Raw genomic sequence first — 15,432 nt, 5'->3', positions numbered from 1 at the left:
AGATGAATACAGTGCAATGTCTGAGTAATGAATGATTAATTCCAATTTGTATGAGAGTTATGAGTTACCAGAGTCTGCTAGAGTTTCTGTACCTCTGAAATAGGATGTTTTTCTATTCTTAGTTGTTTGAGATGACTCCCTATTTCCTCTCAGGAAATAATGTGTATTCAAAGAGACACTTGTGCACTTGTTAGATGCATTTCTGAACACTGAGCCGGGACTTGGGTGCTTTGGAAGATATTTTTAACTGCTATGTTGCATTTACTCCATATGCCTTTGCAGAGCTTTGTACCACCGAACACAGAGCTCCTCCCCCTTGTCCTGCTCCCCCTTTCTCTGCCAACTTTCATCTAATTTGGATGAGCTCTTTTGAGATGCCAATACTAATTATTTTTTTAACTACTCAGAGAACATCATAGCATCATAGGAGTTGCATAGCCATTGCTGTTTCCTCACCTCTATACCTCTTCTCTCCTCCCCATTTCAGAGGCTCAAAGATAGGCTCTTTTTAAACACAAACACTTCTGTCTTTTCAGTAGGTGTCATGGGAAAATTAAACTTGCCATCTTCCTCGTTTGTAAACGCAAATGTTTTCTGTCTCCTTCCCTCCAACAGGCCACAGTCTTTTAAAGTGCTAAGCCTTGGCACATCCCTGAGCCCTGCAAGACCTTCTCCTCCACTCTGTGTTCTCCATTGCCCCTATTTCATGAACCAGTCGACTTCAATCTCCAGTTCCAGCGTCACAACTTTTTCACTGTTCCCAGGAAATCATGTCTTACCTCCTCCAAGACCCCACCAGTATAATGTTGTAGAATCCTGTTGCAGTGTTTGTTGCCTTGAATTCTAGATCTTGCTGCAGTGACTCCTACACACTGAAATACTCATGTGTGACTATCACATAAAATCATAAAAATAATACAATTTAAAGTTAATAAGACAAGAATGTTAAGAATATATTTTCTATAAAGGACAGGATTTAGAAATGAGACATTAAGAGAAAAGTAAACAAGAAAAGAGGCAAGAATAAACACCAGATTAATCCTAATAGAACTAAGATATAGAGACAGAAAGACAGTCCGCAATGAAGTATTTCAAGTGAATGTAAAGGACGATAAAAAACTATAAAATGGGAAAGTGTTGGGCACATGCAGCCAGTATGTGGGTGATTGAATTTTGCTCACCGCAGAGGGCAGGAGGAACCGTGGTAGGAAATACGTGTTACGCTGGTTGGAGCAGAGGACAGGTGTGGTGAAACGTGCCTTGGTATGATGTCTCTGACAACAGTGTATAGAAAGTTTTGAGAGATCATTGTTGCAACTCAGAGCCACCTTGACTAGTACATGACAAAATAGTGAGGGTTTAAACTAAGGTGATTGTAGTTGAAATTAGATGAGAGTGGGTGTAAAGACAAATATTGAAAGAGCCTATAATTGATTAGATTGGGGGGATGAATTGGGGAGTAAGGAGGACTCTAAGGGAAAGAGGGCACACTAAGATTAACAAAGATAAGCATAGTACTTTATATTCGAGTACATCGTCTGACACACACGTAAGGGGAGGTTAAAAAATGCTCAGTGTTCCATAGGGATTTGGGCTGGAACTTAGGGAAATAAAGGTGAGAAAGAGAGACATTTCACAAGATTCATCTGCCTAAAAATGCAATTGATGTGACAATATTGAGTGAATTTGACAATTGAAAGAGAAAAGAGCTAAGACGACAAACTCAGGTGGGTGACTGGCTTCTATTTAGAGAATGGTAGAAGGAGGGAAAATTGGAGTGATGGAAGAAGAAACCGGGCATTAGAGAATGTTGCTTTAGAAAGATTGGGGGGAATGAGGGCTGTGTCAGAAGGCTTCAAATACACTGTGAGAGTGCACTGTTGGCAAGAATTATTAGCATGCTTTGAGACTAACTGGACAATTCTGGAGGGGATGGAGGGCCTGAAGTTTCAAGATAATTGATGGCGCAAACTCCTGAAACAAGTAAAAGGGCCTGGGATCCTGGGTGAAAGCAGACGAGCTAACATTGAAGAGAGGGGAGAAAGGAAAATACTTTGCTTTTGAAATGGGAAAGGAGAGTTTGAATAATATAATCATGAGGTAAAAAGAAAAAAAAAAAAAGCTAGATCTTTATGACAGAAATCCTCCATCTCTGAAGCATGATCATTTGTGTAGAGTTGGGTTGACGAGACTTAAGGGTGAGTCAACTAAAACATTTTGAAATGAATGAACTAGAATGTGATAGGGAATGGATTAGAACTGAACAAGGCATGATGGAATGAATTCAGTTAGCTCTGTATATAGGAAGGGGATGTTTGTATTTTTGTTAATTAGATACCTCCTTAATAAATGCATTGGTCCCCTCACAAACTTAGGTGCTTTTAAGTTTGTGAGTTTTATATCTGATCCTGAATGAGAGGAGTTTAAAACATAACCTGCATTGTTAACTTCTACTAATAGGAGCCACTTGTTGTATCAGTATTTGAAATTTAACTTAATAAATTTAAGCAACTTCCTATCTTTTGGAAAATCATTTGTGTAGAATTAAGATAAATTGATAAACAGGGCCATCAGTGCAATGCTAAGATTTTACATTCTGTCATATTTTCTTCATACAACACTAAAATAAGCTGTAATGAGGTATAGTCCTTGTATTTCAGATAAAGAGCAGTTTATAGCATAGCAGTTTTTCCAGACACAACAAGAATGGTTCTGGGCCTGCTTGTACTGATGGCATGTTTTTATGACCTTTACAAGCACACATTCTACACCACAGTTCATTTTTATGGTAACACAGAGCAAGAAAAGTTTCTTTTCTTTCTCTTTTAATCTCAGTAACAGCTCCTGTAACATTCTCTAATTGGATATCTTTACATCTCTAGAAACTATTACATACTCTGTTGTATTTTTAGCAGTAAATAGAAAGGGGGAAAGGTAACATGAAAATTTACAAATGCTTCAGAAATTTTCACAGTTATTTCTATTTAGTGAAATGTTGCTTTTCATGCATATAGAAAATTGTCCAGGGCTGTATATGAGTTATAGTAACTAAAGTTCATCTTTATGTTTTTCATGAATACATTTGTACTTTACAATGTTTTTCAGAATCTTCGGTCAGTAGCAGTTCTCCAGGATCTGGTCCTAGTTCACCAAATAATGGGCCAACTGGGAATGTTGTTGAAAATGAGACTTCGGTTTTGCCACCTGCTCCTCATACGGAGGTAAGGCCCTTACTTAGATATTTAGATCCTTGTTTAGCTACCTAATAAAAAGTGATATTTCTGAATTGATGCTTAAAGCCACCTCTTAGTTAATTTTCTTATAGGTCTCTAATGAGTGGAATTGAGTAAACTTGATATTTTTTTATAAAGTTTGGATGATAATCAGTTTTTGAACAATAGTGAGATGTAATACTCAAATAAAACATTCTTAGGAGCCCTGAGTATATACCGCTCAACATTTGAGCAATTCACTCGTCCTGCTGCTGTTTGCTTTTTTTGTGTGTGTGTGTTTGGAGAATCAGTTATTCTGATGAGGATAGATCCATCAGTAAATAAAAACAACTTATGCAGATTTTGCAGGACAATCCAGAAAAGGTGGATTTTATCTATTTGATCTAAAGAGTGATGGAAAATATTTGGAGTAAATATAGTTAAGGGACATAGACCTTCACTGTGACATCATTTATTGATTACTTACTATATGTCCGTCATTTCTCTTGACAATGGAGATATAAATATGAATAAGAAATGAACTCAACCCTTGAAGAATGGCATATTATAGGAAGTTAGTCTAAATTAACACATGACTTATTTTAACCAATGATACAAGACTAAGAGTAAAGTAAATATTGGGAGTCACCAAGGATTTGGCTGTGTAGTTTCTGTGTTAGGCTAAGCAGAGGCAAAAGCCTGCAAATAGCTGCTCTTTGGAGTCAGCTGTTTTGAAATCCCCATCAGTTGACTGTAAGCCTTAATTTCTCCTGTCATTATAGTTCCTCCTTTACCATGCATTGGTCTGTGCAATGAGAGCAGTTGTGATATCTTCTCATATATAACTGTGACGTGTTTCTTCCCCTTATTTTTTTATAGAATCAGGATACCTTGGGGATGAAAGGAACTAAACAAATCTCTGTTTTATTCTTGGATCACCTCTATAGCTTTCCTGCCATGTGTTTTTCCAACCTCTGTCCCAATACTTCTACTTACAGGGAACTTATTTCACTGTCTCCTGAGACATCCCATTTGATTTCAGACAGCTAGCTTCAATTCAGAGATATCCCATACATTATGCCACAATTTGTCCTCTGTAATTTCACACACATATGCAGGTATATGTAATAAATCACTTACAAATTATAAAATTATCAGTTCAAAATATAAGTGAAGGCAGACACCCCAGAGGAATAACTCCCCTGACATTGCTTTTGATTGCAGGACTTTTGTATACTTGAGGTTTGGACTTTGGTTTTCAGAGTCTCTCAGAATCCAGGAGATAAGGAAGACATCTATGTCTGATTAAGGAGGGTAATTTAATAAGAGACAATTCAAACACTAAACTGGAATCCCAAAGGACTGTATTCACAGATTGTGGATACTGCCCAGAGCTCTCTTGGTGCTGAACAGAGCAGGGACCAAATCCCAACTTGAAAATTTATGCCCACCAGCTAGTCCTTGCATTGGTCTGTAGCCCAAATAAATCTAATGTCAGTCTGTTCACATGGTTTAAAATGGTTCAGTGGCCCTCAGGTGCTTGGAAAAGCAAATAGGATTCCTGTCTAGAGGCATACGTCTTCACTCAAGATTTCAAAAATTTCCCTCAAATAATTTTCCCAGGAAAATAAATAGAATAGATAGATGCTCTCTTGCTTATGGTCATCTTTCAGAAATTTCAAGAAAAACAATTCTTGGCATTTCCCTTGTACCAGGTCCTTCATCTGTTTCTTGTTTCTTACCATCCTGTGGTCCCCGTTTTCTTTTTCAGTACCCCTTCTAAAGAATGGTACCAGGCTGAACAAATACTGTACATGTATTTGTGACCAGAGACATAAGTGGGATTCTTGGGCTCTTGGTTGTAGGCACTGTATCTCTATTAGAGCAATTTTATTTCAATATTGGTCGGTTTTCTGCATCCTTTTAATCAATTTCTTGAAAAAGAGGAACTTGGTCACAATACTTCTAAATAACTGGAGATGTCAATTTCCTCTCCATTTGAAGAATGGGATTTTCAGGAATTGTGGAAATACTTAAGGGTCTGAGTTCTTATAAGACTCTAAGTGGATTTTGTGCCCTTGGAAAGTGAAAAATGACACCACTACCTACAGCAACATGGATGAGTCTTAGAAATGCATTGCTGAGTGTAAGGCATTGCGAGCCTAGCAGGATGATAGGATTGCATGTGGTCTAGAAACAGCAATACAGGATATTGCTCAGGAATACATATACAGTAAAACTATAGTTAAAAAAACAGACAAGGGAGTGATCAATGCAAAATTTAGCATAGTGGTTACCCCTCAGGGGAGGAAGAGGGAAAATACGTTTTCATAATAAAGATAAAGCACATGCATTCCTTTATTATAGATTAATATCTGTTTACATATTGTACTTAGCAAAGGAAATAAGAACATCCAAGAAATAAATATTCGTTACACTGAAAATAAGTGGAAGAGGTGAGATTTTTCTCTTTACTTCAAGTCTTTTATTGGCCTCTGAAATTTAATTTAATGTAATAGATTTTGTGACCCTACCTTCAAATTTTAAAGTATATACAATAGAGAATCTAAACTAAAGGAGTTTGCCTATATTGTTTTAACCTGTTTTATATTCCTAAAGCCTTTACTGTCACAAATATCTGTTTAAATGCCCTCGCTTTTGAGTTAATTGCTGAACATATTCCGGCACTACAAACCTTTCCCTTCACCCCGCCATTGAAAAACAAAACAAAACAAAAAACAGAAGGAAATGTGATTTAATGGTGTTTGAAAGGGTAGAGATATTTCTTCAGGTCAGTGACAGGACATTCACCTCCAAAGAGGGAAAGACTAGTTCAAAAGCAAGCAGTGACTTGCCTCATAATGAATTAATTGTATGCCTGAACTGTGATCCAAAAGGCCAGGTGGGCAGACCTTTATGCACTGATGGGTAGCCTCTCCGTGGCCCAGAACAAAAAATGCAACCCTGATGGCTAACATGTGGTTTTCTGCAGCATGGAATTCACAGAGCTCTGTAGTGTAACTCATGCTGGGTAAGTGAGGAGACAGCAGAATTCAGACCGAACTTGTCACAGCAAGCAGAATTCAGACCGAACTTGTCATATGCAAGCTTTGTAATACTGAATGGTTCCACCTAAACTGGAGAAAAGAGGGGAAAAAATTCAGCCAATTATTTGACGATAGTTTCGAATTTAATATGATTCTTACTGCATATTTTAGTATCATTTAGCATGATTCTTAATACAGAAGCCTTCTATGAGTAATAATAGTACATTGCTATTTATGTCAGTAGAAATATTTGGGGAATATGAATAATTTGCATCACTAAACTACCAAATACAAGTTAGTTCAATGGTAGAATGCTCGCCTTCCTTGTGGGAGACCCAGGTTCGATTCCCGGACCATGCACCTAAAAAAAAAATAAAAGGTAAAAAAATATTAAAATAAAAAACTAGTTGCATACTTCATTTACAAAATAGATCTGTTTTACCGTCTTTTCTTAAGCAGTACAGGTGATTTTTCATTTTCAAATATTACAGTAGAACACATTTAAATGAACTCTATTCTGTGACCTGTAAGTAGAAAAGTATGTCACCTAAATTTTTTCAGAGCCCCTGTAAATGATGAGATTTTATACCCCTTATTACTGCTCAAGAAGTAGCCTTGATGAAGACAAATTTTTTTTTTATCTTATAATTCATATGTTCTGCATTGTTTATAAAAAGGCTAAGTCTGAGATAGGAGGAGAGTACACTGAGTAAGTTGAGGCCCAGGAAACAACACAGTATAATCCAGAGTATGGGCCTTGCACTGAGAAGGTTTGATGAGCTGGCTACAAGGCCAACTGCTCTGTCACTCGCAGGCAAATTGCCAAACTTCCCCTGAACCTCAGGTTCCTTATCTCACAAAAAGGTAGTAATATTTACTCCAACAGCTTTGTTGTAAGGAATCTACAAATGAAATGCAGGTGGTAAATTGTGACGTGCAAAACAAGTTCACTTTTTGTTGTTCATATCAATGCTAACTCCTGGGGGAATTTCTGGGGAAATTCATGAGCATGTTTGTCCTTGTGCCAGAAACACTCATGTGAGAATGAGTCTCCATCTGCTCTGGCCACTTCTGCTCCATTTCTTCCATTTCTTGCATATGTTCAGTCCCAGAACTGAGATTGTTGGAGCTACTTGCTTTATTCCATTGTGAACTTGGTTGGAGCTGAAACCTCAGGGCTTCTGTTTCCAGCTCCAGTCAGACATGTCTTTACCCATTTAGTTGCTTTATTGTTAATACTTGTGGACCAGTGAGTTCAAATATGTTTCCATGGATATCAACACCATTACTTAAGATTTGGAATATTTATTTAATAGCTATTTTAACAGTAGCCAAGCAGCTGGTTTATTTCTAATTGAACATCAGTGGCTGGCTCTGCTATGCTATTTTTTAAATAATTTTTCCAGCAAATACAAACGATTTTTAAAACTGATTCTAATAAGGTTAAGTGTTCTAAAAACATCTTAAGTGTCACTTGTTTTGCCCCAGTTTCACGTGACTTATCTGCTTACTGTTTCATTATCATCATTGTGACATTTGCTGTAAATGTTATGCTCCCTTCTGAGTGGGTGTAGAGAGCTATGGTTTTAGATGGCAGCAAATAAACACCCCCCCCCCCCCAAGAAAGGAGGTTGCTATGGCAAAAATAATTTGCTAGGAATATATGAGTCAATATTGTAAAGCAAGATCTTGAACAAAACATCAAAGCCTTTTAAATGCAAAGCAAGTCTATCAAATGATTTTTGTTTGTGTGTTTGTTTCCAACCATTTTGTGTCCAACATTACTGAAGGTTTGGTAAAAATGAAATTAAAGATTTACTGCCAAAGCAGTTTTCTTCTTTATTATGTGGGGATTTTTGATTTTCTGCCAGCGGTCTGAAAGAAGAGTATAAAAAAGTCTACGTTAGAAATTACTCTCAAAGCTAAAGGCAAATGTTAAGTGATTATGCCTTATACACACACACACACACACACATATATATAATTTTTTAATGTGCCTGTCTTATTTTTAGATAGTCCACATTTAGGATTTTGGAATCTTTAAAGCCCAATTGATTGAGGCTTATGAGTATGTCTTCCTGAATGCTTTTCTAATAGGTACAGATATTACCGGGTCGATCTGGGTGGAATCGCACACACCAGCCCTTGCAAAGCCCTTTTCTGTATTACTAACTTGAGGTCTCTGAGTTCCAGGGAAGGTAGGTGGCTGAGCAGTCACACGGCAGTGAGTGGTAGAACTGAAGTGCAAGGCACTTGCACCAAAGACTGCTTCTCACCAGAACTCTGTATGAGGCTTTTCTTTTTCTGATTCCCCCACATATTATAGGGAATTTTGAATATGCAGTATGGAAAATTCTACACAGCAATTTTCCTATGGGCTTCCTAAAATGTAGATTGTTATATGCATAACTAGTATTCTTTCAAGGGTCATCAATTAACTTCTTTGCTTTGTCCTCTTAAAAAAATGGAAAGTATTCATCTGTATTCATCTTCCTTCTTTGTCTTTCTTTCCTTCCTTCCTTTATTTTTCTCTTCCTTTTTAATTTGTACCTTTGACAATTTCTTCCCTTTTCACCCCTTCCCTTAGTCCTTTTCCCACTGCCATTTTCTTTGTCCCCAGAGACAGTCATTCTCTCTTTTTTGTTTGCATGAGTTCTTATATCATAGGTATTTTTTGCTCTCTGCCTGTTTATTGGATGTGTAAATTTGTATGACATGGTATATTACCACTCCCCATCTGATTTCATTGTAAAATTTTTATCACTAAGGCTGCTTTTTTAGATCCAATTATGCCATTATAGGTGCAGACCTCTAATCACCCTAATACTCCATGGTGGGCACTGCCCCATTTTACCTGCCCATTCTCCAGATGGATGCCTTCCAGTTCCCACCCAGCATCAAAAAATGCCTCAATAAATACCCCTTAGATATCACCCCATTGCTTAATGAGAATGTTTCTTGGATCTGTAATTCCCAGCATAGTGGTCACTAAGTCATGGTATACAGTGTGATCATCTTGGTTTGTAGTGCCAGATTGCTCACAAGAATTGCTAATCACAGTACCTTTCTAAAATCCCTGTTAACATTTGACATCGTCCATTTTGCTAATTTTTGCCAGTGTAAATTTTGTAAGAGATTTTGAGTATGTTAATTGAAACTAGCTTCTTGATTTCAATGACAAAATATAGAACTCTATTGAGATGTGAGTTTTCATTTTATGCATATTTTATTCATCAGAATTGCAAATATTATCCATAACATTTCCTTCCAGTTGGCATGATGTTGAGAAAAGAAGCTAAATAAAATTTTGAATAGCCTTATTAAAATGGAAGTAGGGCTCTCCTGCCCCAACACCTGGCTCAATTCATAATCTTGCTTTTTCTGGCAAAATATTAGTTACTCATCAAAGCCTGGTTTAAAATGGACATTTTCCCCTGTGCCATCAAATTGTGCTTTAACCTTACTCTAATTATAGCTACTCTCCCAGGCCATTAGAGGTAGTTCTCTCCTTTACTGTGCCCTTGGTTAGCTGTGAACTTGCATGGTATAGAATCTAGTTGTACACCTGGTGCCTGACACTGTTAATCTAACACGGAAGACCTACTCATTAATTGTTTTTTTGAATATTAAGTAATAGCCATTTATACATTTAATTTTTCCATTTTTAACTAAATACAAAGTTTCTGATACTGAAAAATTTTCAGATTGAAACTGTCTTTCCCATGTCCTAAGATGTGAAATTTTGGCGTCTTAAGCACTGATTTAAGAACTGGATCAGTATCAGAACTACTTGCTGAAAACATCCTGGCTCTGCCTGAAATCCTAGGTGCTCCGCACAGTGGTAGGGCAGGGCAGCCTTCCAGCCCTGCGAGGACTGGTCAGGAGCCTCATCGGCTGAGCGGGATGTCTCTCTGGCCACCTGTTCATCTGGCTTTCAGATATGTCTGCCCTGGATTGGCAGTGTCGGATGTGGCTCCAAATTCTTATTGAGAGACATTAACCTGGAACAGATAGACTTCTATCCAAAACCTGCTTGAGGAAAGCTGTATTTAAGAAGGTAATTTGAGGAAATGTTTTTCAGTTATATTGGGTAATTTGTGACTGTAGCCCATTTGGAAGTGTACTTACTCTGTGCCTGCTTCCTCATCTGTGATCAGAGTTAAACGAAGTGACCTGCAATTCCGTGAAACCCTATAATCTGATACTATACCAACCAGTTAGTCTCTATAGGAATAATCAACTATACCCAGCAGTTGCTTCCTCAGGAACTGACCCTACAACTTGAAGGTCCTCAGGCCTATGCAGTCACCAGGACTTCCTTCTAAGGCCAGGCCTGCTGGCTGGCTCACTCTTTTATTCTTTTCCATAAAACCTTAGGGTTTGAGTTTGCTTCCTCTTGTTCTCTAAAGCTGCCACCATGCTACATATATTTTATGGTCCCTCTTTCCTCCAACAAGTGGCTGCAGAGTAGTGTGTACTTTCTGCACCAACACTTAAAAAGAGAAACCAATATAGCCTTGTTGAATTTAAAACTTTTATTGCGGATCCCACTGTTTCCTCGTCTGTATAATAAGCGTAATGGTAGCTGGAGAGTGCCCATGAATAATAGATTAACTTCCCCAAAATTGCTGATGTAGAGCTTGGTACAGGGTAAGTACTGAAAATCAAGTATATTCTCAGAGGAACATGGCACAGCTGAAACTCAGTTTTGTTGTGAAACTGTAGGGGTCTACAATTCCATAGTAAGAATATCCCCATTTCCCTTTGATTTAATCAGAGCCCATGTGAGCAGCCATTGCATTGTTCCATTATTACATCTGAGAAGAAATCTATTTCTATGTCTTACTCTAGTATGAATCTGCTTTCTGTGATGATCTGGCAGGATATTGTATATAGTTCTGTCTAGGAAACAAACATAACCTCTTTTGTGAAGTCTGCAATATCTTTTGGTCTCATTCCAGCAGTCATATCCAATCCCAGTGCTGTGAAAAGTAGATCCAACCTTGAATTAATATCATAAATTATTTAAAGTATGGATTTTTCCAAATGTATTTTCTCTTCTATGAATACAGATGAGTGATTAGAATGTCCTTTTTATTTTAAATTGCTCCTTGCCTCCAATAAGCTAAAATTTTAATAAGTTAAAATATCTTTACTTCCTTGTACATTCTTCTTGTTCTTTTTCAGGTTTATATTCTATCTGTTAAATCTATTTTTAAAATGTTTTTGTGAAAGCGAAATAGAAGCTTGTCTTTTTTAAGCAGAGCACATAGGCAACTACTATTGATTGCTACTAAAATAGAGTTCCAATCTTATACTTTATTACACTAAAACCCTTTTCAGCCACCTTCATACTTCAGTATTTTAGAAGCTTTTATTTTGTAAATGGCTGCATATAAAGTTTATGTCATGTTAATGATTTCAATATACCTCTTGATTTTCATGTGCTAATATCTGACTTTTTCTTTGAAGAAAAAGCAAAATGTGAATTAGCCTGTAATTCCATATTGCAATGAGAAAGCGCCACATTTCACCTCCTGTCTTATTATGTTAAGGCTAGGACTCATCTCCAAACAAATGTGTGATTGAGGTGATGTTTGGAATAACATCCTGTGTTTTCGTAGAGCATCACTCTTCAGTGACATTCTGAGGTTGCATTGTATTAGCACATGATATTTTCCCCAGTTAATTGATATCCCAGGTTTGTCCAGGGGAAAATCTACGGCTCTCCCAAACATGCTTGACAAGTTATTATATTTACTTTAGTCAAAGCCCGTGTGTGCAATGTGACTCTTGGAGGTGGTCTATTATTGGAGTCCCATATGCTTTTTGTTTGGGAAGAAAGCAGTCACTGTGTCATACTGTTACATGGGGTATTCTTTTTCAGGGATGTTGTTCCCTTGGGGACCATATCAGGCCAGAGTTCCTTAGTCTAATAAGACCTTTGTAACTCTTATTGTATAAAAGTTCCGGGAGGGAAGCAAGAATTAAACAGAAAATGTAATTCAAGCAACTATATTAAGCCACATGTGGGAAAACATGACTCTTAGTACTGGATTAAAAAAAAAAAGGTATTTGTTGTAAAAAAAAGCATGGTGATGCTGCACATTTAGGGTATTTCTGTGTAAATGAGGGCTATTGTGGTAGAAGGAACTCAAAACATTCAAGCATTCACTTTAGTTTCTGAACATGAGTGATCTGAAAATCACCACAGAGTTGTCTGTTCATAGTTCGTAGAGTAAAAACCCAAACAGATATGATGATGCATTATGTTAGAAGTCCTGTAGGGTGATATTTAAACTAAGATTTTCTTAAGTGAGTTTTGCTAGCAGTAAAATGACTTTTAATCCATATGAAGATTAAAACTATGCAGAATTGCACATGTGTTATCACTTAGTAATTCAGGTAATGCCATCTCCTCATCAGAGTTATTGAATTTGATTGCTGGACATTTACAAGTAGGCAACTGGTTATCTTTAGCAAAAGCTAGGATTAAAAAAAAACATTTTATAAGGGGAATAGAAGCCCTTTTACAGATTTTTTAAGTATGTCTTACAAAAATTTTTTTTTACATAACTCCTGAGTGCATAAATAATAAATATTTTTCCTAATTATGATATTATAAAAACTATTTACTGTAATATAAAACTTTTACCATAAAATTTGTGGTTATAATATTTTGAGACATTCCTTTCTGTTTTTTCAGCAGATGGTTTCACAACAACGCATTTTAATTCACGAAGATTCCATGAACCTGTTAAGTCTTTATACCTCTCCCTCTTTACCCAATATCACTTTGGGGCTTCCAGCAGTGCCATCTCAGCTCAATGTAAGTCACTGCACATCACTCTATGTCATTCTGAGGGACATCTTCATAGGAAGACTCCTTGATGTTTAAATGAGGAGAAACTTGATGGTGCAACTTCTCCTTCACTGTTGACTGAGTTGTTCAAAGAGGGTCAATTCAATTTCTACTCAGAAATTATACTAGTGGATATAATAGCATATAAAATAATAACTGTATTAAAAATCACTAAAAAATAATAATAAAAAATAATAAACCACTCTCCAAATATATTATCCTAATAGCTCCACACAATCATCCCATGAAACAGAGATTATATCCACATTGTATGGAAGAAGCTGTTGAGACTTGGGGAGTTTAAAAACCCAAGATTTCAAAGCCAGTAGAAGCAGCCTGGAACTCACCCCAGACCAGTGCTGAGACGGGGCGTCTGACACACAGCAGCATGTTTATAGATGTAGTTTGTGAATGGCTTTATTTTGGCAATTTGAGTTACTGACTCTGTAGTACTAAAGAATACATATCTAAAGAAAGTCTCTTAGAACAGTATTGAAGTATTTTCCAAGATTCAAAGTGAGTTAGTTAGTTTAAAAAGTCCTGACAAAAGTAAAATAGGGTCATTTAGAAGTAATTTCTTTACTAGTAGAAGAGAGCAGTAAATAGTCATAATTATTTTTTGTATATTCCCTAAAATATATAAAAGAAAGTTTTAGCCATTGTAAAAGACTTATAAGCCTAACCAAGACTAATTCTTCAATAAAATGTTAGTAGATATCATGATATAGAGGTCATGTGATAAATTGGGTTCTAAGAAAAGTTTATTCCAGCCCTTGTCACCAGTTTTTCCAATCTCAGGCAGCAGTGGCCCACTGAGTCCAGCATGTCTAACTCACATCTTTCACAATATTTCCTGCATCAGAAAATTATGAAGAGTTGACCATTTTGTGTCTAATTTAAATTCCTGATTATAAGAAATGTATGTGGTATGCTGTTATGTAAAAGAACACATATAGTATTTTAAATGATAAATTTTGCACAAGCACACATATAATAATATTTTAAATGATAAATTTTGACCTTGTGTTCAGTATCTACTGTAAAAATCGATGAGCCATTTTTATTATAGCTGGAATTTTTAATAACTGTGATTTTATCTCATGTGATACGATGATCTTATACCAATGGGAAAAAAGCAAAATTTGGATGCTGTTTCATACCTGGGGATTGCAGAGGAAAGGCTTTAAAATCCCAAATTTACTTATGCCCTTGAAACTTCACATTTAGCATTTGTAGACAATTGATTATAGTGAAAAGGAAAAAGAATTAGGAATGAAACTAAACCCAAATATTCATGGATAATATTTTAGTACCTTCACTTATTAAAAATTATTTTTCTTCTCTTCAAATGATTCCTATCTTTTATGATGAGAAGTAAATACACAAAACACAAAAACTTCTCATGATACATGAATAGGTATTTTATTTTCCTATGTTCTAAGGCTTGCCTCTCTGCTAATGCACACATATACTATTTAAAGTGGTTAGCGAAAATGTTTTTTTCCAAAAAACCAAGTACTACAGCTAGACCATTTAATGTTTCAATGGTAATACAATTTGGTACCATTGGATGAATAAACCAATGTGGTTTGGATTGAAGTTTCATTTTTCTTTGCTTCCATTTGGTGTGGATGCAGCTATCACAATTAATATTTCAAGCTTAGCATTGCTTTGGCCAAGGGATCTCTAATATTCCATTTCCCTATTGAATCATGGGTAATTTTAAGGAAAAGAGGCCAGAACAAGGAATCACTTCTAGATTAAACATTGCATTGACTTGCTCTGTGACTCAGACAAGCCATTTACCTCTTTTTCTTCAATTTCTCCATCACTAAAATTGCTTTGTTTCCCTGGTGCACAGCAATTTTGAAAGATGAAACGTGAGTTTTGAAAAGAAACATGCCACGTAATTTTGAGGTATTAAACTTCTGCTTTTGTAATACCAAAATGACCACTGTTCATTAAGTTCTTTTAATAGGATAATACAGTATTACTATGGATGATATAATTATTATTGCCTTATTACTGTGTTATCATACATTTCAAGTTAATAGCACTTTAATTTGATATCTGATTTCACTTGTAGTTTACTTTACTAAACAAAAGTATCTGGATGTCATTTTCAATATTTAGAGATTTGGGGATCTGTTGTGAATTTATGTATATACGTGTTCAAATCAAATTTTTTAATACATTTTTCACATACTTCCATTGAACTATTTAGAGAATTTTATTTTAAAAATTAAATTTTTGAAACTTACAGCTCTGTGAACTCATTGGAGGAAATGTAGAGAAAGAGAGAATTGTTCCT

The 15,432-nt window shown here is 36.1% G+C and overlaps 1 protein-coding gene across 15 annotated transcripts in view; it reads left to right on the top strand.

The window, feature by feature from the left end:
- The window catches only part of HDAC9 (histone deacetylase 9), a 970,134-nt gene that overhangs the window by 604,171 nt on the left and 350,531 nt on the right, over nt 1-15,432 (top strand). For 14 of the 15 annotated variants that reach the window (XM_077122309.1, XM_077122321.1, XM_077122307.1 and 11 more), the window contains 2 exons: nt 3,106-3,221; nt 12,966-13,088. In XM_077122309.1, the coding sequence (XP_076978424.1) occupies nt 3,106-3,221; nt 12,966-13,088 (239 nt within the window). The remainder of the gene's footprint in view (nt 1-3,105; nt 3,222-12,965; nt 13,089-15,432) is intronic. The other variant, XM_077122305.1, reaches the window with a different exon arrangement.

The sequence above is a fragment of the Tamandua tetradactyla genome, chromosome 1, assembly GCF_023851605.1.
Source record: "Tamandua tetradactyla isolate mTamTet1 chromosome 1, mTamTet1.pri, whole genome shotgun sequence".
NCBI classification, from domain to species: Eukaryota; Metazoa; Chordata; class Mammalia; order Pilosa; family Myrmecophagidae; genus Tamandua; species Tamandua tetradactyla.
The sequence above is the reverse complement of the archived record's forward strand: the minus strand, read 5'-3'. Positions and strand labels throughout refer to the sequence as shown.